The sequence below is a fragment of the Microcaecilia unicolor genome, chromosome 6, assembly GCF_901765095.1.
Source record: "Microcaecilia unicolor chromosome 6, aMicUni1.1, whole genome shotgun sequence".
Lineage (NCBI taxonomy): Eukaryota > Metazoa > Chordata > Amphibia > Gymnophiona > Siphonopidae > Microcaecilia > Microcaecilia unicolor.
The window spans coordinates 293,223,649-293,249,465 of record NC_044036.1 but is presented as its reverse complement, the minus strand read 5'-3'; the positions used below and the strand labels follow the sequence as shown (position 1 = coordinate 293,249,465).

At 41.6% G+C, this 25,817-nt stretch overlaps 1 protein-coding gene across 1 annotated transcript in view; it reads left to right on the top strand.

Moving 5' to 3' along the window:
• PHYHD1 (phytanoyl-CoA dioxygenase domain containing 1) overlaps window positions 1–16,826 on the top strand; it is a 38,785-nt gene extending 21,959 nt beyond the window's left edge. Inside the window, exons 10-11 of the mRNA XM_030207876.1 lie at window positions 14,865–14,991; window positions 16,114–16,826. Of these exons, the coding sequence (XP_030063736.1) occupies window positions 14,865–14,991; window positions 16,114–16,159 (173 nt within the window). The 3' untranslated portion in view covers window positions 16,160–16,826. The remainder of the gene's footprint in view (window positions 1–14,864; window positions 14,992–16,113) is intronic.
• The last annotated feature ends 8,991 nt before the right edge of the window (window positions 16,827–25,817 follow it).

The following is a 25,817-nucleotide window of genomic DNA, read 5'->3' as shown; positions in this document are numbered from 1 at the left end:
AGTGTGTGCGAGAGAGAGAGTGTGTGCAAGTGCGTATGTGAGACACAGTGTGAAAGAGAGTGTGTTTCACACAGATAACAGTGTGTGCGAGAGAGAGAGTGTGTGTGAGACACAGACTCTCTGTGAGACTGAGTGTATGAGACCAAGAGAGTGTGTGAGTGACTATGTGATACAGTGTGAGACATAGAGTGCGTGAGAGAGACTGTGTGTGAGAGTGAGAGAGAGAAAGACATTGACTGTGAGAGAGAGAGTGTGTGTGTGACAGAGATACCTCGCCCCCCTCCCTCTCTCTGGTGTCAGCCCCCCCCCCCCCCCCTCTCTCTGGTGTCTGAGCATTACTGTGCAGGACGCTGAGCTCTGGCTGTGCTTCAAGGAACTGACCAATCCTATTTAATAGAATGCACCTCCAACATTCTGAAGCCGAGAAACCTCGTGTGGTTGGTCACTTCTGCTTGTGACGAACCCGGAAGTACGTGATGTCAATTCAGGATATGGATACAGAGAGCAGGAATGCCTCAGCCATGCAGTCAGCTTCAGAATGTTGGAGGTGCGTTTTATTATATAGGATTTGATTAAACTATTCTAAGTATTGCTTCTCTGGTATGTTGTAATTGTTTTGTGTTAGAACCAATAAAGAAGAGTTACAAAAAAAATTAGCAATATAAGACACCATGGTCTTCTGCATAAAGACCCTTCATTCAAGGAAGTTCGTCTGAAGGATCAGCTGGTTTTGACGCATTTACGTCCTGCACGGGGCTACATGCACGGTGCAGGACGTAAGGCGTCAAAACCAGCTGATCCTTCAGACGAACTTTCTTGAATGAAGGCGCCGGAGTTTACTAACTCCAGCGCTGAAGAACACTCTTGGCTGGCGGGGTTTGGGCATCCCCGCCAGCAATCAAGGTAAATCATGCGGTAGCGGGGCTGGCGGCGATGGTGGGGGAGGGTTGGTGGCGGGAGGGGGGGTCGTCGGCAGGGGGCCAGGGGCGAATCTGCGGGGGCCCGGGCCCCCTCAGGCCCCACGTAGCTACGCCACTGCCCTCACCTGATACAAAATAGGGGAATCACAACAAAAAACATACAGACAAAAACTGAAATGGCAACACCCAAGAAAGCCAGACTCTATAAGCAATGAAAATATGCATAAAAAATAAACAGAAATACTTTTCTCCTGTACTCTGCTAAATATAAAAATAGACAAGATGTAAATTTCTTCACATGGACACATTTCAGTCCTTAAAAAGTACAGAGATTGTCCTGTGGAGAGGCACTTGCACTGTCTGGATATGTGGAGAATCTTGCAATTACTTGAAGAGGGCTGAAGAGTTAGGTGTGTTTGGCTTGTTTGGGGGTGCTTACAACGCAGCCTTTGAGACCACTGTGGTGAAGTGGATGAGAAACATGAATGGCAGATAAAGAGCTCAAAGAGCGCATCATGTTCAAAATATGCTCCCTAGTTCACAAAATCATTCACGGAGATGCACCAGCCTACATGTCAGACCTGATAGACTTACCACCCAGGAATGCTAAAAGATCATCCCGCACATTCCTTAATCTGCATTTCCCCAACTGCAAAGGTCTAAAATACAAACTAATGCATGCGTCAAACTTTACCTACTTGAGTACACAGTTATGGAACGCATTGCCGCGCAACTTAAAAACGATCTACGAACTAACTAACTTCTGAAAACTACTGTATACCACAAAGATTAATAAATATGAACTCCACAACTCCTCCACATACACTCAGAACTGTCTTACAATACCTGCTTGTTATATTGCTAACATGTTTTTCATTATCATGTTACCTAAGATCCTTCTTACACTAAATGTGTATTTTCTAATGATATTTCCACCATTCATGATGTATTGTAAGCCACATTGAGCCTGCGAAGAGGTGGGAAAATGTGGGAAACAAATGCAACAAATAAAAAAATACAAATACAAATATTAAATAAAAATAAATTTAATATTTTCTACCTTTGTTGTCTATTTTATTTTACAAATTGGTCTTTTGCTAAATTCTTTTCTATGTTGGCCTTTTCCATTTCTTGTTTCTTCACTTGTCTTCTTCCCTTCCATCTCTACACGTGAATCGGTTGCTTACTCTGTCCAAAAATACTAGGACTAGGAGGCTACAAAGTAGTAAATTTAAAATGAATCGGAGAAAGTATTTCTTTAATCAATGTGTAATTAAACTCTGGAATTTGTTGCCAGAGAATGTAGTAAAAGCACGTAGTTTAATGGGGTTTAAAAAAGGTTTGGATATCTTCTTAAAAGAAAAGTCCATAAGCCATTATTAAAATGGACTTGGGTAAAATCCACTGCTTATTTCTAGGATATATCACAAAAAAATGAAACTGAGTGTATATAGATGAGTAACCTTAAAATAAGAGCTGTTGAAATAACTAGGTGGATTAGAGTCTCATACCTTGCACATGATTATTCACGTCTCACCCAATGGTGGATCACTTGTACATGCCCACTTGCTAATCATTGACTCAACCTCCACCGCCCTACAGTTACCATTATAATATTTATAGGATAAGCAGCATAAAATGTATTGTACTGTTTTGGGATCTTGCCAGGTACTTGTAACCTGGATTGGCCAATGATGGAAACAGGATGCTGGGCTTGATGGACCTTTGGTCTGTTCCAGTATGGCAATACTTATGTACATCTGTCTGGCACTGATCTTTATGGGGTTCCCCCCCTTTTTATCTTCTTTGCCTTTATATCCACTCCTTTCTGATTTTACCCTTCATTCTCCCTTTTTCGCTTAGTCTCATTCTTTTCACCACTCATCTCCCTACCAGCTTTCCCTATATCCCTCTCATCCACTCTGTAGGACTCCCACTGTCCTCTCTGTCTCTCTCCTTCCCCAATTTCCTATGTTGTCTCTATCACCCACTCCCTAGACCCCCATTTCCATCCTCTGTACTCACCCTCACTGCCCTCATCAATCCTCCACTGCCTGTAATCTCCTCACCAGCCCTAGCTCCATCCCTGTCTCTCCTTCCTTCCCTCTAGGCCATTCTTCTATCTCCTATTGCCTCTCTTTCAACATCTTTTTAATCTCATTTCCATCCTCATTCAGCCCTTTCAAAGACTCACCCCTTCATCTCCTATATCCCTCCACAGTATCCCCATACCTTTTAAATATGTATTACCTTCACTCCAGTCCTCCAAGTCGTTCACACTACATCTCTACCGCTCCCTATACTTCATCCCCTATTTCTTACCCCCATTTCACATGTTCACTCATAATCCTAACCCATTTAACACAACCTAGTAGCGTAGCCAGACAGCCGATTTAGGATGGGCTCAAGATCAAAGTGGACCAAAAATTTCATATCTGCCCCCCCCCCCCCCAAAGCAAAACCCACATTTATCTTCCGCCTCCCCTCCCAGTGCTCCCTTACACTCATCCTCCCACCCAAAGTAAATTAAATACCTGTGCTGTGATCCTTAAGCTACACCAACCAAAGACCTCCTTCCCACCAAGTGAACTTGGTCAGCTGCCAACACTGTCCCTGAACCACTGCTGCCAGACGCCGGCCTCCACCTATGCTCAATTTTGCGCACACGTGAAAACTGAGCTTGCACACGGTGGAGGGACCTGCGGCTGGCAGCAGCGGCTCTGGGACAGTGCTGGCAGCCGCCCAAGCTCATACTAAGATAATACTAAGATTTGTAACAGAGTGGACACCTGGGAGGGAGTAGAAAACATGAAAAAGGATCTGCAAAAGCTAGAAGATTGGTCTAAGGCTTGGCAATTAAAATTCAATGCGAAGAAATGCAAAGTGATGCACTTAGGGAGCAGAAATGTAGGTGGTGAGAGTCTGATAGGTACCGATGGGGAGAGGGATCTTGGGGTGATAGTATCTGAGGATCTGAAGGCGACGAAACAGTGTGACAAGGCGGTGGCCGTAAGTAGAAGGTTGCTAGGCTGTATAAAGAGGGGAGTGACCAGCAGAAGAAAAGAGGTGTTAATGCCCCTGTACAAATCGTTGGTGAGGCCCCACCTGGAGTATTGTGTTCAGTTTTGGAGGCTGTATCTTGCTAAGGATGTAAAAAGAATTGAAGTGGTGCAAAGAAAAGCTACAAGGATGGTATGGAATTTGCGTTACAAGACGTATGAGGAGAGACTTGCGGACCTGAACATGTATACCCTGGAGGAAAGGAGAAACTGGGGTGATATGATACAGACGTTCAAATATTTGAAAGGTATTAATCCGCAAACAAACCTTTTCCGGAGAGGGGAAGGCGGCAGAACTAGAGGGCATGAAATGAGATTGAAGGGGGGCAGACTCAAAAAAAATGTCAGGAAGTATTTTTTCACGGAGAGAGTAGTGGATGCTTGGAATGCCCTCCCGTGGGAGGTGGTGGAGAGGAAAACGGTAACGGAATTCAAACATGCGTGGGATAAACATAAAGGAATCCTGTTCAGAAGAAATGGATCCTCAGGAGCTTAGCCGAGATTGGGTGCCAGAGCTGGTGGTTGGGAGGCGGGGATAGTGTTGGGCAGACTTGTACACCACTACCATAGCCCTAAAGGGTGAAGGGGGGGCACCTACATGTGGGTACAGTGGGTTTCGGGTGGGTTTTGGAGAGCTCACATTTACCACCACAAGTGTAACAGGTAGTGGGAGATGGGCCTGGGTCCACCTGCCTGAAGTGCACTGCATCCAATAAAAACTGCTTCAGGGACCTGCATACTGCTTTGATGGAGCTGGGTATGACAACTGAGGCTGGCATAGAGGCTGGAAAATTTTTTTTTTTTTAGGGTGGGAGGGGGTTGGTGACCACTGGGGGAGTAAAGGGAGGTCATCCCCGATTCCCTCCAGTGGTCATCTGGTCAGTTTGGGCACCTTTTCGAGGCTTGGTCGTGAAAAAAATTGTACCAAGTAAAGTTGTCCAAATGCTCTTCAAGGACGCCCTTCTTTTTTCCATTATCGGCCAAGAATGCCCATCTCCTAACCACGCCCCCGTCCCGCCTTCGGTACACTGGCAACATGCCCCCGTGAACTTTGGTCGTCCCTGTGACGGAAAGCAGTTGAGGACGCTCAAAATCGGCTTTCGATTATGCCAATTTGGGCGACCCTGAGAGGACGCCTATCTCCCGATTTGTGTTGGAAGATGGGAGTCCTTCTCTTTCGATTATGTCGCTGTAAGAGAGATTACATTTTGGGTGAGCCTAAGCCATGGCTATACCACTGATACATCCTCATTCATACCTATCCCCTCAAAATTCCTATCAGTCTCACCATTAGTCCAGTTTTTCTTCTGCTTTGTTTTCCTTCTCCCTTCCTAGTCCCATACAGCTTCTGCTCTGTTCCCGTCCCTTCCCCTTGTGTTTCATCCAGCTTCTGTCCTGTTCCCCTCCCCCAGTCTCATCCAGCTTCTGCCTTGTTCCCCTCTCTGTCTTAGTCACATCCAGCTTCTACTGTACTCCCCACCACCACCACCACCAATCACATCCCTTCCCTACCCCTCAAGTCACATCCAGCTTCTGCCTTGTTCTCCTCCCTCTCCTAGTCACATGCAGCTTTTGCTGTGTTCCCTATCTCCCCTCCTTCCCCCCCCCACCACTACTACTAGTCACATCAAGCTCCTGCTCTGTTCTCCTTCCTTCCACACCCCCCCCCCCCCCGAGTCCTATCCAGGCTCCCCCTTTCTCATATTTCCATCCAGCTTTTCCCCACCATCATATTTCCATTTAGCTTCTCCCCCTCTCCCTATCATTTTCCCATCCAGCTTCTACTTTGCTCCCCTTCCTTTTCTTGCCCAGGGCGCATCTAATCTAACCTGCTGCGATTGTGCCTGCAATCACTGATGGCAGCTCCATCTTCTCATCTGGGCTGTAGTTGAAACAGATGTTGTTTGAACTATACAGGGCTCCATAGATGCAGAGCCCTGCAATTCAAAGAGCAGCAGAGAAATTGCACGGCACAACCTTGGCCCAGCCCTGATGAGAAGACGTTGAAGCTGCCATGCAACCTAGCAATGGTTCAGTGCAGTCCCAGGCAGACCATCTTAGGGCCATCAGGCTTAAGGTGATATTTTATGCCACCCCATAGTGAGGCCTGTGACCCACTATACGTGTTTGTGGGTATGTGTGTGTATACTTACTTATAAGATATATAACCCGCTTACACTTAAGTCATTTACAATTAAAGCATACATAAAAACCAAATATCTAACATATCAAACTAAACAAGACAGGAAGAGATTGGGAACTACAGGCCGGTAAGTCTGACTTCTGTTGTAAGTAAATTAATGGAAATGCTTTTAAAACGAAGAATAGTAAAGTTTTTGGAATCCAATGGAGCAGGTCTTGTCAGACAAATCTGATTAATTTTTTTGACTGGGTGACCAGAGAGTTGGATCAAGGGAGAGCACTTGATGTGGTAAATTTTAGCATAGCCTTTGGCATGGTTCCGCATAGAAGATTAATAAATAAACTGAGGTCCCTCAGTATGAGCCCTAAAGTGAATGACTCGGTTAAGAACTGGTTGAGTAGAAGGTGATAGAGTATAGTGGTAAATGGCGCTCATTCTGAACAAAAGGATGTTACCAGTGGTGTGCCGCAAGTTTCAGTTCTTGGGCCAATTGTTTTTTGTTTTTTTTTTACATTTTTGTAAACTATATTGCTGAAGGGCTGTCTGGTAAGGTTTATCTTTGCAGATGATACCAAAATCTGCAATAGGGTAGATACCCCTGATGGTGTGGATAACATGAGGAAGGTCTTAGCAAAGCTAGAGGAATGATATAGAATTTGGAAGCTTTGATTTAGTGCTAAAAAATGCAGGGTCATGCATTTGAGCTGCTAAAACCTGAGAGAACAGTACTGTTTAGGGGGTGAAGAACTTTTGTGAATAAAAGAGGAGGGGGGACTTGGGTATGATCGAATGTGATGATCTTAAGGTAGCTAAACAGGTAGAAATGGCAATGGTGAAAGCTAGAAGGATACTTGGGTGCATAGGGAGAGGAATGACCAGTAGGAAAAAGGAGGTGATGATGCCCCTGTATATGACTCTAGTGAGACCTCATTTAGAATATTGTGTACAATTCTGGAGACTGCACCTTCAAAAAGATATAAACAGGATGGAGTCAGTTCAGATGGTGGCTACTAAAATGGTAATTGGTCTTCATCATAAAAGTGTATGGGGCCAGAAAGATCTCAATATGTATACTTTAGAGGAAAGGCGGGAGAGGGGAGATATGATAGAGACATTTAAATACTTATGTGGCATAAATGCGCAGGAGGCAAGTCTCTTTCAGTTGAAAGGAAGATCTGGAATGAAGCGGCACAGGATGAAGGTGAAAGGAGATTGACTCAGAAGTATTTATTTGATTTATCGAATTGTTTAATCTGTCTGTTTTCTGATTTATTGAATTGATTATATCCATTATGTTACACTTGTTCTTTATGTAACCAATTGTTTTATCTACTCTTGATTGGCGATTGTCAGGATGTATTATTGTAAGCCACATTGAGTCTGCAAATAGGTGGGAAAATGTGGGATACAAATGCAATAAATAAATAAAGTAACCTGAGGAAATACTTCTTCATAGAAAGGGTGATAAATTCATGGAAGTGGAAGTGATGGAGTCAAAAACAGTATCGAAATTCAAGAGAACTTGGGACAAGTACTTAGGGTCTCTAAGGGAGTGATAGGGAGATTAGATTGCATGGATGAGCAGACTGAATAGGCTTACTTTTTTTTTATTTTGTCGATTCAACATACATCAAGGAAATTTGAATCAGGAGAGAGACATTCAGTGGATAAAACAAAAATAAAACACACAGTCAAATAGAAAAGAAAATAATTACTGAGACTATCTGTCAGACCACATTGAAGGCAGAGATCACAATTCACATTTTAGAAGGAATATTGCCTTTCCAGTTTACTAAACTTCAAAAAACAATGGAGGCCCCTCCCCCCCCCCCCAAAAAAAGACTGAACTTCAAGAAGATAAGCCTTCTCATGCCCATCACAATATTGTCACTCCTCTACATTCAAGAAAAAATTGCAGTTGTGAGGGATCATAAAAAACATATGAATGATGATCTAAATAGATCAAACATTTACAAGGATACCTCAATTAAAATTTAGCCTCCAAAGAAACAACCTGCTGTTTCAAAGTCAGGAATTTCTTCCGCCTAGTTTAAGTCCACTTGGTAATGTCCTGAAAGACAGAAATTTTCCCATTGAAGAAAAGGACTTCAGTGGGGTCTAAAAAAAAGAGATGCAATAGTGCTTCCTTGTCATGCTGAAAAACAAAGGTCACAAGCAATGTGGTTCTTGAAGTTACTTCCTCAACTGAACTTTCCAAGATATTGGTTATATTTAGATTATTAGAAGACACTTCCATCCTTGTGACTCTGGGCAAGTCACTTAACCCTCCATTGCCCCATGTAAGCCACATTGAGCCTGCCATGAGTGGGAAAGCGCGGGGTACAAATGTAACAACAAAAATAAGAGCTGCCAGCAGAGAACTGGTACGTCTAGGAATTGACAAATAATATATTTTATGTAGAGGTGGAAGTCCACAGTCAGACTTGGAATACTTCAATTTTTCCTTCCGGAATCTATAAAATACATCTTTATACTTTATTATTTATTGCATTTGTATCCCACATTTTCCCACCTATTTGCAGGCTCAGTGTGGCTTACATTATTCCGTCATGGCGATCGCCATTTCCGGAGTGAGAGATACACGTGGTATTACATTAGAACATGATTGACATAGTAGATTAAGCAGTCAGTTATAAGGAGTTCATTATCGGAATTAGAGATAGGGTGGTATTGTGTTAAAGTTCATTTGTGGTAGAGTAGTCTTTGGTAGTCCAGTATAGTGAGTTGGGTTTTATCTAGTTCAGGCTTGAGTTTCTTTAGGTGTAGCAATCAAAACCTTTGGAAAATTCAGAAGTCGCAAGTTTAAATGTCTAGTAAAGTTATCTAAATTCTCTATCTTCCGCTGCAATATAAGTTTAGCTTGAACCAAAGTCATTTGAGTACTCTGAGACTTCTGTAATTGATAATCTAACAAGTTCAACTTATCTGAGTCTTCAACCCCTCTTTACATTTGGCAATTTTTTGTGTGTGCTGCTGAACAAGGGGATAAACTCCTGCACACATTTTGTAGATGTAATCCAGTGCTGTCCAGATGATTTTGAGGGTCACTTCTGAGGGTCTCTCAAGGGTGGGACTGCTGGAATTGCCTCTTCGCCTGACAGACCCTCTACGAATCGATCGCTTGGCTGAAGACTTTGAATCCTTTCCCTCAGTGTTGTTCCTACCGCCATAACCCCTGAGGAACTGGCATACCCCTGTTCACGTCAAGCAATGCTGACTTCTTAGTTTGATGCAAGCCCGATGCCACAGGGTCTTGCAGTTGTGGGGAAGGTGCTGGTTCAGCGGGGCTGAGTGAAACCTCGCTCCCAAGGACCAAAGTTTACTTCACTGTCAGCCCAGCTGAAAGCTGGTAATCACTGCTTGCCACACCAAAGGGAAATCTTGCTGCAACCGAGCCTGCTTCTCCGCTTGGGCATTAGGGGAATAGAAATCCCACTGGTAAAATACCAGGAAAGAAATTAAAGGTAAAAGTGTATCAAACCAGCGTCTTCACTGTACAGCCATTTTGGATTCTCCTGCCTACATTTTTATATGTTTCCATGTTTCAGATCTTACAGATCAACATGTTTAGGTGTTCAAATAAGCTTGCAAAAATAAATGTGTCTTCATTGCCTTTTGAAAGTGCTGCAAGGTTGTACATAACTGCAAATATCCAGGCAGCTTGTTCCATAACAGTGGTCTTGCTACAGAAAAACAAACCAAAAACAGCCACCTTAGCTTTTGCAAAATGAGTATCAGGCATCAAAGAAACTGAAAGTTGTCTCCTTTGTTCTGACTGCAGGTGTCTTCCTGGTTTATGCAACTTCACTGCCAGTGCCAAATACAATGGAACAGATTGACTAAATGATTGACAAACAAAAATTAAAACCTTGTATTGTATTCTATACAACACTGGCAACCAATGCAGCTGTTTAAGCCCCAGTGTTATGTAGTCACAGTTGGTATATCCCAATATCATCCTTGCTTCTGAATTCTGAATGATCTGAGAGCTTTACATTGTATTTAGCAATGCCTAAATGCAATGCATTACATCAATCGAGCTTTGATGAAATCAAAATTTGGAGCACCATCTTAAAATTGTAAGCACTCAACGTTGGTCATAATTTACTAATCAATCTGAGCTGAAAAAAAATTATGTTTTTACTACTTGTCCTATCTGTTGCTGCATTGTCATTTGTGATTCTAGGTCAATGCCCAGACTCTTTATCTCCTTTTTCACAGAATGTCTCCAGTGGTAAACATCACGGGGGGTGTAGCAACTGTGCCTCCCTTCCTACCATCATAATTTCAGTTTTTAACAGATATAGGACCAACCTATTTGTCTTCATCCATCCAGCAGCCCACTATATCTAAACATAATTTTACCTTTTCTGATGTCTCACTATTTGAATCTAAGATGGGGAAAAAAGAACTAAATATCATCAGCGTATATTCCGTAACTTACTTGTAGTGTAGCGCCTGAAAAAATTGTTCCCAATGAAAACATTGTAGATATTGGAAAGAAGGGCCAATAAGGCAAATCCCTGTAATATCCAAATCTGTACATGCAAATGTACGGTATGTGTGTATATGTAAGTTGTGGTTCAATATCTGTATTAGTGCTGCCTTTTGTGTGGCAGTGTTATGGTATGTATTAAAAAAACATTGGTTTGTGGGTTGGTGAGGCAATTGAATGGGTAGTTTTTGGGGATGGGGCAGTTTGCAGGGGGTGAGCATTTGGAGGAAGGCATTTTAGGGGAGGGATGGGCAGTTTGGTTGAGTGTGAGAGAGTAGGTCAAGTTGCAGGAGTAGTTTTGGGGATAAACCAATTGCAGGGATTGGTTTTGTGGTTGGGACATTTTTTTTGGGGGGGGGGGGTAGTGCATGGCACTGGCGTAGCAAGGGGGGGGGGTGGGAGGGGCGGTCCGCCCTGGGTGTCAGCTCGGGGGGGGGTGCTCCCTGCCAGCTCCCCCCCCCTCGGTGCATCAACACCCCCCCCGACCAGCTCCCGCACCCTACCTTTAAAAAGAATATCGGAATCCCAGGCGAGGCGCAGCGCCTCGCGTCTGCCCTGCATGTAAAAGAAATGTGGACAGTCGGGCCTTCCCTCGCTCTATCTGTCCCGCCCTCCGCTGATGCAACTTCCTATTTCCGCAAGGGCGGGACAGACAGAGCGAGAGAAGGCCCGGCGGTCCACATTTCTTTTACGTGCAGGGCAGGCGCGAGGGGCTGCGCCTCGCCTCGGATTTTGACATTCTTTTTAAAGGTAGGGTGCGGGAGCTGGTCGGGGGGAGGGGGGTGTCAATGCGCCGAGGGGGAGTGTCATCGTGCTGCACCTGGGGGGGGGTGCAACGGCGAACCGCCTCACCCCGGGTGGCAGCCCCCCCCCCCCCGCTACGCCACTGGCGCATGGGGGTGGGAATAGAACAGGGAGAATCAGTTTCAAAGGAGGAATTGCTTAACTGCTACATTTCACTGCATGTAAGTTTGTATGGTCCAGCAGCTGGAACTCCTTTTCCCATATAAATGCATTGGGCCATTTTTGGGGTGCTTATTTCTCTGGAAACCCTGTTTCAGTTTGGCCATCTTTGAACATGTCTTTTTATCAGTTTTATCTACTTGCCAAGCTTTCTTTTTATTCTTCTACATTTTTGGATAGTTAATTTGTCACCAGACAGACATTCTTGATCTCTTCTGTATAATTCTTTACAACTTCTGTTGGATTGGAAAGAATAAAAGGCATGGAGAGGGAGGAGTAACCTGCACAGAGTGGCAGGTAGAACTACAATCACCTTATTTGGCAGATTAGATGGTCATACTGGTCTTTATCTGCCATCATTTAGCATGTTACTATATATATTCTGCTAATTCTAAAATATTTGCTCCCAATAGATCACAAACATAAAAATCCATCAAAATAAGATAGCAAACAGTCCAGGTCAACTGACAGGATCTCAAAAAGCTGATTATGTTGCTTCAGGATAGGCAGTAAATTTCCAAGTCTACTTTAACAAAGGTTTATAGATTTTTTCCAGCAGGAATTTGTCCAAATTATTTTATGAAAGGATAGAAAGTTGGTTGTTGTTTTTTTTCATATGGCCTTCAGGGTGAAGTGCATTTCTAAATGTTGCTCTTATATAAGGAAGAATCCATTTCATCAAGGTTTTTCACCAGTATGAACACATAGGCCTTCCAGCTGATTGAGAGTTTAAGTGGCTTTGCGTTCATTCAAAAGCTGATTTCACATAAGTGGCACCCCTGCCTCTTGAAAGTTTTAAACATGAGCATCAAAATCTTAAATGCTACTCTTCAAATGATGGGAAACAAGTGAAACTGTTGTTCTGTCCCTACAGCTGTAGCCATGGATGATACATGCTGCTGTATTTTGGTTATGTTGTAAAATATAAACTAGGAGTGCAGAAGACCCACATAAGCTGAGTTGCAGTAATTCACCCCAGCCAGTATAAGGGAATAGAAACATTACCTATCCACAATCTCTTCTTTTCCCTAAAAATCCTAAAATCTTATAAATGCAGAAATAATTTCAAGCAACAGACCATCCCCGATAAAAAAAAAAAAAGCTTATTCCAGTATCTAGATGTACCTTTTATCACTTAGAACCAGGGATGATGCTGAAAATCACACTCCTCAGTTAAAGTCATTTTGAGTTCATCTAACTGTAATTGTACTACTGGATTAGGATCTAAGACACAACTAACTAAAGTGATTTGGTTTTCTTTAACTTTAAATCAGTTTTCAAAGGTTATATGTAGCCTGTGACTATAGAGCTAGATGATATATATCAGGTTTCAAATAGAAAGTTGGATGTGATCACCATAAATTCAGTAGGAGTAATAATGCCCGATGACCTCACTATAGGTAAATGTTAAATAGGATGGGGGATAGCAAGGATCCATGAGGAACTCCTAAAGTCAGGTCTTTTCAACTTGAACAGCCCAGCTCCTCCCTTACCTACTGTATTCTATCAGTCCAAAAATATAAAACACTAAAACCATTTCACTACATCCATACCCACCCCAATTGCTCGCAAATAGGACAGTACAAGGTAAAGGGTCAAGGATTTGGCATACCGCCTTTCTGTGGATACCCTCAATTAATATGTGCAGTAGAGGTAGTGCATGAAAGAAATTTTCATGCACTACTTCTACTGCATGCAAATCTGTCCCATCCATATTCATTGTGGATATCCTAAAAACCAGAGTAGCTTGCTATGCCCTGATGACCACGGCATACCTTTCCTTGGTTGCCTCTTGGGGTGGAGCACTCCCCTCCTCCGAGCAAGGGGGTGCACTGAGCAGTTGCATGACTGTTTGATCTGTTGGTCCCCTTCCCGGAACAGGAAGTTGACATCAGATGGGGCAAGGGACCAACAGAGCTGACAGCTGCACATCACATCCACTTGCTGCCTGCACCTGGGGCGGACCGCCTCCAATGCCTCTACTTTGGTATGCTAGAGCCTCTGGTCTACAGTGTCAAAGGTAAGGCAGATGTTGCATCTAAGAGCAGCAACAGGACCTCCCACCACTATTGAATTTCCTGAGCTATGAATACAGTAGGCTATTCAAATCCCTTTGCCTAGGAAAGGCTATTTCTAAATAGGCCTATTGTTTCCAGCCAAGGGGGTCCAGATGGGACAGTCTACAAATGTTTTTTTTTTTTTAATGGTATTGGGAACATATACTTGGCCAACGAAACATATTCTTTGTGCATTGTTTTTATCTTGTGCCTTTGACTTTATAAGTGTTGAGAGTTTGTGCTTTTTAATATTATTAATATTGATTATATGTGTATTAATATATTGGAAATTGATAATCTTATCTTTAGTGTGGATGTTAATTTTGAGACAGTATTTTATTTTATGGTGTAGTTACTATTCATTTTTAATAAATGTATGTTTTTTATGTTTCACCACACAGTTGATAATCCCTGATGCAGCCTCTAGAGAGGCAAAACGTGGCCACATCAGGTTGTGTTTTAAAGTGGCAAGAATAAAAGCCTGTTTAACTATAAGAAGACATATATTCTGCTTTTGTGGACTGTACAAACCCAGAATAGTACACCCATTCACTCCCTGTACATTGATCAGGCACAAACATCCCACGCACACATGTGTACTTGATACCCCCCAAACATGTTCATACTTGCTCATCCAAAGCCCACAAATACTGCCCATGTTCATCTACATGCACTGTTGCTCTAGTATCCCCCTTCCAGCCATGTGCACCTACACCCTCTATATTCTCATATCTACTGGTTGTTTCCCTAGATTTGTTTAATTCTAGAATAGATATCTATTTCCTGCTCCATGGGCCATACTGCATGTGTAGAGATGGAAGATAAGATGCAAGGATATGTCAGAGGGCATCTCAGCTACTGCACAGCAGTGACATTGGACTGCAGTTGTGAGTATGGGAACTTCCAAGGTTGTCAGGGTCTGTGTCTCCTGGTCCAAGAATGGTTGTGCAATGTCTGGATGACACAGAAGGGAGAGGATTCAATAAAAGGAAGATACCCAGAGAGTTGTAAATTAAGGCCAATGACATCATAGCTCAGTAAAAATGGATCATAACTGAGTTGGAAGCCCAAAGTAGTAAGAGAAAAGTGGTAGGATAAAACCATCTAAAACAAATATTTATACCTTTTGAGATGGCAGCAGCAACAGGTCTTAATATTAAAAAAACAAACTAGTAATTTGTAATTTTTTTCGTTTGACTTTAATAGGAGGACTCGTGCTTATCCACGGAGAAGTTGTCCATAAGAGTGAGTTAAACAGTTCTGAGAAGTCTCGCCATGCATACTCTTTCCATATCATTGAATCGCAAGACACACAATGGAGCCCTGACAACTGGTAAGGGAGAGTTTGGGGGTCCCTGAAAGCCCTAACTGGGAGCACTCTGGGGCCACCTACAGTATTGACTGGGAGTGCTTTAGGACTCAAGATGGTTCCCGAGAACTGGTATTCGAAGCTGAGTTGTGCAATTAACATTCACCCTTTCTCTTCAACATGAACCCTATAGAAAAAGGAGGAAGCTTTATCAGTAGGGGTCAACAATCAAGGTGGAGGAACAGGATCCACTACAAGTGCACTTAGTCAAACAGGGGAGTAGCGTGATCAACACAGCTCTTCCAAAAACACCAGGGAGCCGGAGAATGTCATACACACTTTATTCCATAAATAAGTTGATATTAAAAAATGACTGTAACAGCTGACGAATTGTTGATAAGCAAACTCTCTTGTAATGTATGTATCCCATGTGGAATGGCTGTTAGCAGAGTTAACTATGTCTCGTACCAACAATCTTTTGCAATTCAATACATTAGGGATGGTGGGTGGGAGAGGGGGGTAAAATTGTAAAAGTTTGATGACGGATTTTATCCTTTAACTTGTTTATGGAAGTTGAAATGTTGGTGTTTTTATTTTGACCAGTAGGTGAATATTTACAAATTGTGTTTGCCATCAATAAAAAAGTTGAAACCTTAAAAATGTTGATTCAACATTTTTAATATCAGCTTATTTATGGAATAAGTGTGCATGATATTCTCCATCTCCATGGTGTTTTTGGAAGAGTTGTGTTGATCATGCTGCTCCCCTGTTTGACTGAATATATTAATCAGGACATTACAGCACTGATGTTGTTTCTGGTCAGTAACTAATTTATCTTCATTCAGTTCTGAGCAGCTAATGGCACACCACCACCTTTCCACACACCTTCCCTTGTCTCAGTTTTAGTGTACCTATGCCGTCGATGAGGAAGGATATTAAAGGAAAGGTATACCTGATGTTATCAATGAAGGGGTCTGTTTCATTGACGTGGGGCAGAGTACATACAGCTGGTGATTTAGGAAGGAGATGTGCTTTGGCTTTATGTCAGTATCTATGCTTTCCCAGCTATTGATCTTACACTGTGGGGGATAGGTAGGATGCAGAGATCCAGTCCACAGAAGTTTTACTACTTTCCTTTTCTTTCAGGCTCCAACCATCTCCTGAGCTGCCATTTCCACCTCTGTATGCGTGAAGCTTGTGTGGATTGAGTGCTGTTGTTCTTATGTATAAATCAACAGAACTTGCATCATCGATATTCTCTTGACACTTTTTATAATAGTTCTGCTAACTGATAATATCACTTTGTATCGAATGTGCCTTTGCTGATTCTGGCCAGTAAGTTCTCTCCCACTGACCAGGGTAATCAGGTAACCTTTCGTTTATATGCACTGGTCACTGTGCTGTCTTCCAGGGATATGGATAATGTCCATTCCAGCAGTGCCACTGCGAATTAGAATAGCAGGCTGAGAACAAGGGAAACAAAGGTTAAAATCCCACTGCAGCTCTTGTCATTTTGGGCATGTCACTTAACCCTCTATTGTCTCAGTTGCCAATTTAAAATTATAAGCTAGCCAGAGACTGGGAAATAACTATTGTACATGAATCCAGATAAAGACATTTGAAGGGTTGTTTACTAAAGCTTAGTTTGAGCTATCTGCAGCAGGGCCCATAGGAATAAACTGGGCCCTACTGCAGATAACTTGAGCTACGCTTTAGTAAACAGTGGGGTTGATTTTAATAATTTAGAGTATTAGTTTAGTGATGTATTCATGTCATTGATTGTTGGTATTTCCTTTTTTTGTACACCATAATGCATAATTGTAATAATCTGCAATATAAAATAATTATATATAAATAAATCTTGGGAGTTCTCCTCTTTTGTAGTTCTCTCTTACAAGGTTTCATGAGTTAAGTTTTATCTGCTGATAAAGCTGCACAGTGCAGACTTACAGAAGTCTCTCCACTTTATTTGAATAAGTAGGGAAGAGGTAAATTGCACAACAGAGGGACTTCATAGCTGTTGGATTCACAATGCCTGGCATGTTGCACTGTCACAAAAGAAATTCAAGATTTATAAACAAAAAAAAATCCCCCAAATGTAAGAGAATTAAAATCGTTTATCGTTTATTCATTTCATATACTACCTATCTCGCAACAAATCAAGGTGGTTTACATATACAAAAAAAAAATTCCAGGAAATAGAAAGGAACATCATTAATATAACAGGAAAGAACAATCACACAGAACATACATCCCTTACATACCACTTATATATAAAGCATAAAATTGAAACAGCCAAACTTAAAAAACAGTCTCCCACCACAGGAACAGACTATCCTCTAATCCCAAAACCAAGTTTAAAAAAGTACAATTTCAAAGCTTTACGAAAAGAAGGATAAGAAGTGTCCAGCCAGAGATACCTTGGAAGGGAGTTCCATAATGCAGGCACAAGAAAAAAGAAAGCACGTGCCCTCACAGACTCCCACCGGACCCTATTAGGATTAGAAATGATCAACCTATTATTAAGAGAATGCAGAATGTGTGTGGGAGTATATGGTATTGTGAGAGATGACAGATAGATCGCTGGAGTGCTGGTATGCAGTACTTTATGGGTCATAATAAGAATCTTAAATTTGAGAATAATCAATAGGAAGCCAATTTAAGCGACATAAGAGAGGCGAGACATGATCAAAATGATCTGCCTTACAGATATCAGTCGAGCTGCTGTACTCTGTAAGGTTTGGAGTCTTTTCAAATTTGATTTGGAAATACCAGCATAAATTATATTACAGTAGTTGTATCTAGAGTGTACAAAAGCAAACAGAGTACAAAGTGAGTCAAAGTTAAGTAAAGATCTAATTGACCTTAGTTTTCACAGAAAGAAAAAAACCTGTCTTAATCACATGTGAAATTTGGGTGGAAAATGACAACACAGAATCAATAATAATACCAAGATATCTAAAACATGAAGCTGCAACAACCAACCTGTTAAACAGTATGAGGTTACCTGAGGGCAGAGAAACAGAACCTGTGATCCTGCATGCCACTGTTTTATCAGGATTTAAAACAAGACGGTGTTCAAGTAGCCACTGCGCCACCAGATTTAAACAGTGTTGGAGAGGTCGGAGGTTATGGTTCAATTTACTAGTATAATACACAATTAAGAAATCATCAGATTAAGAATAAGCTCTAATCTCCAAAGACTGAATCAATGAGGCTGACAAAGAAGTTAAAGAGTAGTGAGAGAAAGTACGGAGTCTTGAGGCATGCCACGCGTCAATGGAAAAGAGTCTTAATGAGAAGCTGATTGAATAACCTGAAAGGATCGCTGTGAAAGAAATAAAGTAAATCAATCAATCACAGACTGTTCCTGTAATTCCTAATAAAGCCAAGCAATAAAGAAGAAGTTTATGATTAATCAGGTCAAATGTGGCTGAGAGGTCTGAGACTACTAGAGCGATTTTACCTGACTCTAGATTGTTGTGAAGCTCACTCAATAGTGCAGTAACTACAGTCTCAGTACTAAAGCCAGTTTGAAATCCTGACTGCCGGGGATGTAAGGCATTTATAGATTCCAAAAAGGTCTAAGTTGCTGAAAAACAATTGTTTCTAGACAGAAAAGGTAGGTTAGATATTGGGCAGTAATTCATAAGCTGTAGAGGATCTAATTTAGGCTTCTTCAAGATGTTGGCATTACATTCTCTACTACTAATAATTTCTATAGTGCTACTAGACGTACGCAGTGCTGCACACTTGAACATGAAGAGACAGTCCCTGCTCAACAGATTACAATCTAAACAGGACAAAACAGGGATAAGGGAATTACTTAAGGTGGGAATGATACTACAGACATGGGAACTGAACTAGTGAGTAGAAGTTAGGAGTTTGTATTTTTGCTCACACCTTTTTCAGTAGTAGCTACTGTAGGAGGTAAAAGCAGCCTCAAAAAGGTGGGCTTTTAGCCTTGATTTGAAGACAGCCAGCGCCGGAGCTTGACGTACTGACTCAAAGTCTATTCAAGGCGCATGGTGCAGCAAGATAAACGGAATGGAGTCTGGAGTTGGAAATGGAGGAGAAGGGTACAGATAAGAGAGAACTCTGTCCCATTAAATATTTAGGTCCCAATAATGAGATCTCTCCCTATTTTCTTAGTTATGTTGATTAAATACTTTAAGCAATTAAGTAACTACTTATTTGTGACTTCAATTACTTTTTGTACTTTATTTATATCACAATGCAAATAAAATCCACTTTTACATCATTTATATAGTTCCCTTGCATTCCATCCATACATTCCTTTCACTATTCACTTGTTTTAATTCACTCTCTCTTCTCTGTTTCATCCACTACACCCTTGGAGCCTGTGCGATACACTAATTTCACTTATGCATTCAATACATTAAGTTTCTTTGCAATATGTTTTTTCCTGTTTGTCTATTACAGTCCTATATTTTAAATTTATCGTTCTATGGCAACACTCTCCTTTTTCAAGTGTTGCTAAGTCTTTCAATTGGCTGTATTTCCTTCAAAAGTATTGCAAAGTCTCTCTGAGCATGATGTTCCTACAGTTCTTCTAAATAGCCCGATATATTCCTCCAAGCACTAATTCGTGCTGTATCGTACTTCTCCCTTGATATTTCCGTGAGGTTCAATAAAATGTGGCATACTCCAGTTCATAACACCTTCTTGGTTTACATAGATATACTCTGATGAACAGCACCTCAGCTCGTCAAACCTGCACAGGCTCCAAGGGTGTAGTGGATGAAACAGAGAAGAGAGAGTGAATTAAAACAAGTTAATAGTGAAAGGAATGTATGGATGGAATGCAAGGGAACTATATAAATGATGTAAAAGTGGATTTTATTTCAATTCTGATATAAATAAATAAAAAAGTTAAAAAAAAGTAATTGAAGTCACAAATAAGTAGCTGCTTAATTGCTTAAAGTAATAAATATTTAGGAGACATTATCAGCATGGTGAGATCAGAAAGTCCCAGACAGCAGGAAAAACTTCCAAGAAGGGGCAGAGTTTCACAGAGATAGAAACCCTGACAGGCATTCAAGGACACCCTAACCAGCTCTAATTTTCAAAATAGTAGGATTTTATAGGCAGCCATGACTCAAAGATTGTTTGTAGAGGCTAAACTAGGGGGGGCAGAGAAAGTAAAAAACCAGATCTATCCACAGCTCTGAGTAAACTGTCTGCTTGCCTAACTGCAACTCAGGAATGAGCAACACCAACAAATTCTGCCTGAACCCAAGCAAAACAGATATTCTTTGGGTACCTAACACAAGTGGATAAATACCTGATTTTTCAAAATACCTTTTGGGAAGTATGAACTCCCGCTAAAATCACAGGTCAGGAATCTTGGGATACTGCTAGACTCATCACTCACAAATTCAAACAACCTTTAAAAATTGTCTCTATCACCTATGGCAGCTATGAAATCTCTCTCCATATATTGGAAAGACGAGTCTGACCACAGGGGCCCATGCCATGATGACATCATGACTAGACTGTTGTAATGCCCTATACACTGGTCAAACCAAAAAGAGTTTGTATCAGCTCCAACTAATTCAGAATGCTGCAGCACGACCGATAGAGGCTGCAAACGGCGTGACCATATCACACCCTTCCTGCAAAAACTACACTGGCTACCAATACCTTACAGGGCTTATATTTGATTTTCAAGGCCCTCAGACAAAATGGGCCAGAGTACTTCGTTAGCGCTCTATACACCTTTGAGACCTCTTAAGACACTCTCAAGGATCATTACTATCTGTACTCTTGTCAAAAGAAATTGTATGATACTCACCAGCAAGTCTTTTCAGGAGTAGCCCCCATGCTCTGGAATTTACTCCCAGAGGGGCTACGTGCAATTCGCGACTACCTCTACTTTAGGAAGCAGGTGAAAGACTGGCTCTTCTCCCAAGCCTTTAATACATAGTATGACTGACTATACACCACTCTCAATCTGGATTAGCTTGTTACAACTCTGTAACTTAGACCAGTTCCTTATATCTTGATTAACTGTACAAAGAACTTGCCATTAATTTAGCCACCCATCTATTTATCCCAACTGACTCTGTACCACCTATCTTGTCCCCATCTATATATTTGCATTTGGCTCCTCAGCTATATGGTAAGCTGTATTGTAGAAAAGCATTATAAGTACATAAGTATTGCCAAAGGTCCATCGAGCCCAACATCCTGTTTCCAACAGTGGCCAATCCAGGTCACAAATACCTGGCAAGATCCCAAAAATCTACAAAACATTTTATACTGCTTAACCCAGAAATAGTGGATGTTCCCCAAGTCATTTAATAATGGTCTATGGACTTTTCCTTTAGGAAGCTGTCCAAACCTTTTTTAAACTCTGCTAAGCTAACCGCCTTTACCACATTCTCTGGCAACGAATTCCAGAGTTTAATTACACGTTGAGTGAAGAAAGCTTTTCTCAGATTTATTTTAAATTTACTACATTGTAGCTTTATTGCATGCCCCCTAGTCCTAGTATTTTTGGAAAGCGTGAACAGACGCTTCACACCTACCCATTCAACTCCACTCATTATTTTATAGACCTCTATCATATCTCCCCTCAGTTGCCTTTTCTCTAAGCTGAAGAGCCCTAGCCGCTTTAGCCTTTCCTCATAGGGAAGTCGTCCCATCCCCTTTATCATTTTCGTCCCCTTCTCTGCACCTTTTCTAATTCCACTATATCTTTTTTAAGATGTGGCGACCAGAATTGAACACAATATTCGAGGTGCGGTCGCACCATGGAGCGATACAAAGGCATTATAACATCCTCATTTTTGTTTTCCATTCCTTTCCTAATAATACCTAACATTCTATTTGCTTTCTTAGCCGCAGCAGCACACTGAGCAGAAGGTTTCAACGTATCATCAACGACTCCTAACGTAGAAGCTTGCATGACATAGCTATAATTCGGGTTCTTCTTTCCCACATGCATCTCTTTGCACTTGCTCACATTAAACGTCATCTGCCATTTAGATGCCCAGTCTCCCAGCTTTGTAAGGTCCTCTTGTAATTTTTCACAGTCTTCCCGCGATTTAACGACTTTGAATAACTTTGTGTCATCAGCAAATTTAATTACCTCACTAGTTACTCCCATCTCTAGGTAATTTATAAATATGTTAAAAAGCAGCAGTCCCAGCACAGAACTCTGGGGAACCCCACTAACTACCCTTCTCCATTGAGAATACTGACCATTTAACCCTACTCTCTGTTTTCTATCTTTTAACCAGTTTTTAATCCACAATAGAACACTACCTCCTATCCCATGACTCTCCAATTTCCTCTGGAGTCTTTCATGAGGTACTTTGTCAAACGCCTTCTGAAAATCTAGATATACAATATCAACCAGCTCCCTTTTATCCACGTTTGTTCACCCCTTCAAAGAAATGTAGAGATTGGTGAGGCAAGATTTCCCTTCACTAAATTCATGTTGACTTTGTCTCTTTAATCCATGCTTTTGAATATGCTCTGTAATTTTGTTCTTAATAATAGTCTCTACCATTTTGCCTGGCACCGACGTCAGACTCACTGGTCTATAATTTCCCGGATCTCCTCTGGAACCTTTTTTAAAAATCGACGTTACATTGGCCACCCTCCAATCTTCCGGTACCATGCTTGATTTTAAGGATAAATTACATATATCTAACAATAGCTCTGCAAGCTCATTTTTCAGTTCTATCAGTACTCTGGGATGAATACCATCCGGTCCAGGAGATTTGCTACTCTTCAGTTTGTAGAACTGCCCCATTACATCCTCCAGGTTTACAGAGAATTCATTAGTTTCTCCGACTCGTCAGCTTCGAATACCATTTCCGGCACCGGTATCCCACCCAAATCTTCCTTGGTGAAGACCGAAGCAAAGAATTCATTTAATTTCTCCGCTACAGCTTTGTCTTCCCTGATCACCCCTTTTACTCCTCGGTATCATAGCAATGTTATTTGAATGTTCTAATTGTGTGTTTATTAGATATTCTATCACTATAATGCTTGCATCGTATTATATCTCTATTTGAATTTCAGTGCTGTTAAATGTGTATATTTTTTTATCTAGTTTCATGCTAGTCTTATCATTAGGTTTCAATTTGCTGTTTTAAAGTTTCTTCTTTCATTGTATTTATGTTTATAGTTGTACATTTTACTATTGTTATGCTGTTAACAAAATTGTAAGTTTGATGTTAAACTGTATCTACTGTTCACCGTCTTGAGTGAATCTCTTCATGTAAGCAGTTAATAAATCCCAATAAATAACTAAATAAAATAAAGTATTGATGCTGTTGAAACTTCAAGACTTGATGGCTAGAAAGAGAGTTCTCCAATTGTTGAAGAATTATTTTTGACGTGAATCACCATATCCTTAACTTTGTCACCAATATGCCTGTCCCCCAGGCAAGAAGCATCTGTCAATCTCTTGTTAAGGTCCTCCCTGAGACCTGATACATTAAAGTCAGCCTTATGTTGAGTTGATATGGCTGTGGCTGCTGCTCTGGCTGTGGTGTCATAGGCATCATAGATCAAATAAATGAGATGGTAGGTAGATTCTTAAAGGTTACAAAAGAATGTTGTTGCTGGATCCAGAGAGGAAGTGGTCTTCAAGCTGTTGCAAAATAGCATGCTAAAAATGTAACATATGCAGCTGACGGTATACTAGAGCTCCAAGCTCACTCTTAAAATCATAGCCCCTTTTCCCGGTCGAGTCCTTAAAATCATAGCCCTGGAGGTCTATAGATATGTGCTTTGGAACACTTCCCCTTCTTTAAAGCAGCTTCTGAGTCCATAGGTTGTATGAAAGCTGATTATGGTCATGACCAGATGCTGATAAGACCTTGTAACAGAGTTCAAGCTGTCTTGATATGGGTGGTATGGAAGAAGGGCGGGGGGGGGGGGGTCTTCCAGATAGATAATGGTAGCTCCTGTAAAAGGTCATAGATGGGAAGAGCTATGGTATCTTTAGTTGCAGAAAAAGACTGAAGTATTGATCTTTAAGTATTTCCTGTTTCTTGGGGGCTGAAAAGCGCTTAGGGAAAGAGCTGTTGAGATCTTTTGGATACATTTATAATAGGAAAATTCCTCAGAAGGCTGTTCTTCCACTGATAAAATAGGAGGTGGATTCGAAGGAGGAATTGTGGCATCTACTGGGATGAGGTCCCAGTGATGGGAGCAGTGCACACTTCCTGGAGACGATTGTTTCGGACACAAGGTTGGATGCGATAAGCAAGGAGAAACAAGAGGAGTGCTCTGTAAATGGATGGTCTCTGTGAGGAATTCTGCGACAAAGCTGGAGGGGAGCGGCACTTGTTTGAGCAATTTGTCTAAGCAGTTGAATAACAGTAGAGTTAGCTGTGTCCATGGGGACTAAAGGGGACTCAAATGCAGCCTCTGAAGCAAGCATAGTGTTCTGGGAGTTTCAGTTGTTTGGGGGGGATCTTCCTGTGAGGATGAAATTTACCTCTCTAGTACAGAGTGAACAGAGGAATTGTTTGTCAGTATTGTTACCTGACTTGTAGAAGCAATTCTTTTTATTCTCTTTAAGCTTTTTAGTGTGAGGCCATTAGTCTTGGGATTCTGAAATAGGTAGTCAATACTAAGAGATGGGCGGGGCAGGCAGCAGACCAATGTTTCCGATTCAGTGGGATTTTGGTTCTAGATCCCCCTGCTGTAACCACAATATTGGCTTGCTGCGTGTCTGTTTATACCTTTATTTTGGAGGTGCTGCTGTCTGTTTTGCCAGAGGAGGGCTGAAGCAACGTAGGAGAGGATGTCATCAAGAAAATGAAAGTCAAAACAAAACTGCAGGGCACAGGTTCTGAAAATGAGGTAAACAGGTGAGCCAAGCTGGAAATAATTGTGAGGGGAGAGGAGAAGCTAAGGAGAGATGTAGCACGTTTGTCAGACTGAAAATAAATGTCTGAAGCAGCGCAGGAACCCCTGCGCATGCTCAAAGGTCTCTTTTTTTTTTTTTTTCAGTTGAAGGAGGATTCTGGGCAGTTCGGCTCAGTTGGATGACATCACCCAGGAGTTTGTCTGTATTCCCTTTTGTGTCTACAGAGAACCAGGAAAGTCAGGGATCAAATCCCACTGCCACTCTTTGAGATCTTGGACAAACCACTTAACCTTCCATTGTCTCTGGCAGAAAGATAATAAGCCCTCCAGGGACAGGAAAAATACCTACTGTACCTGAATGTAACTCACTTTGTACTACTACTACTACTACTACTACTACTGAGAAAAGTGAGAGCTAAATCAACATCTAAAATTCAGTACCAGGCATATTACATAAGTACATAAGTAATGCCATACTGGGAAAAGACCAAAGATCCATCGAGCCCAGCATCCTGTCTCCGACAGCGGCCAATCCAAGTCAAGGGCACCCGGCAAGCTACCCAAACGTATAAACATTTTATACATGTTATTCCCAAAACTGTGGATTTTTCCCAAGTCCATTTAGTAGCGGTCTATGTACTTGTCCTTTAGGAAACCGTCTAACCCCTTTTTAAACTCTGCCAAGCTAACCGCCTTCACTATGTTCTCCGGCAACAAATTCCAGAGTTTAATTACGCGTTGGGTGAAGAAATCTTTTCTCCGATTTGTTTTAAATTTACTACACTGTAGTTTCATCGCATGCCCCCTAGTCCTAGTATTTTTGGAAAGCGTGAACAGACACTTCACATCCACCTGTTCCACTCCACTCATTATTTTATATACCTCTATCATGTCTCCCCTCAGCCTTCTCTTCTCCAAGATGAAAAGCCCTAGCCTCCTCATTCTTTCTTCATAGGGAAGTCGTCCCATCCCCGCTATCATTTTCGTCGTCCTTC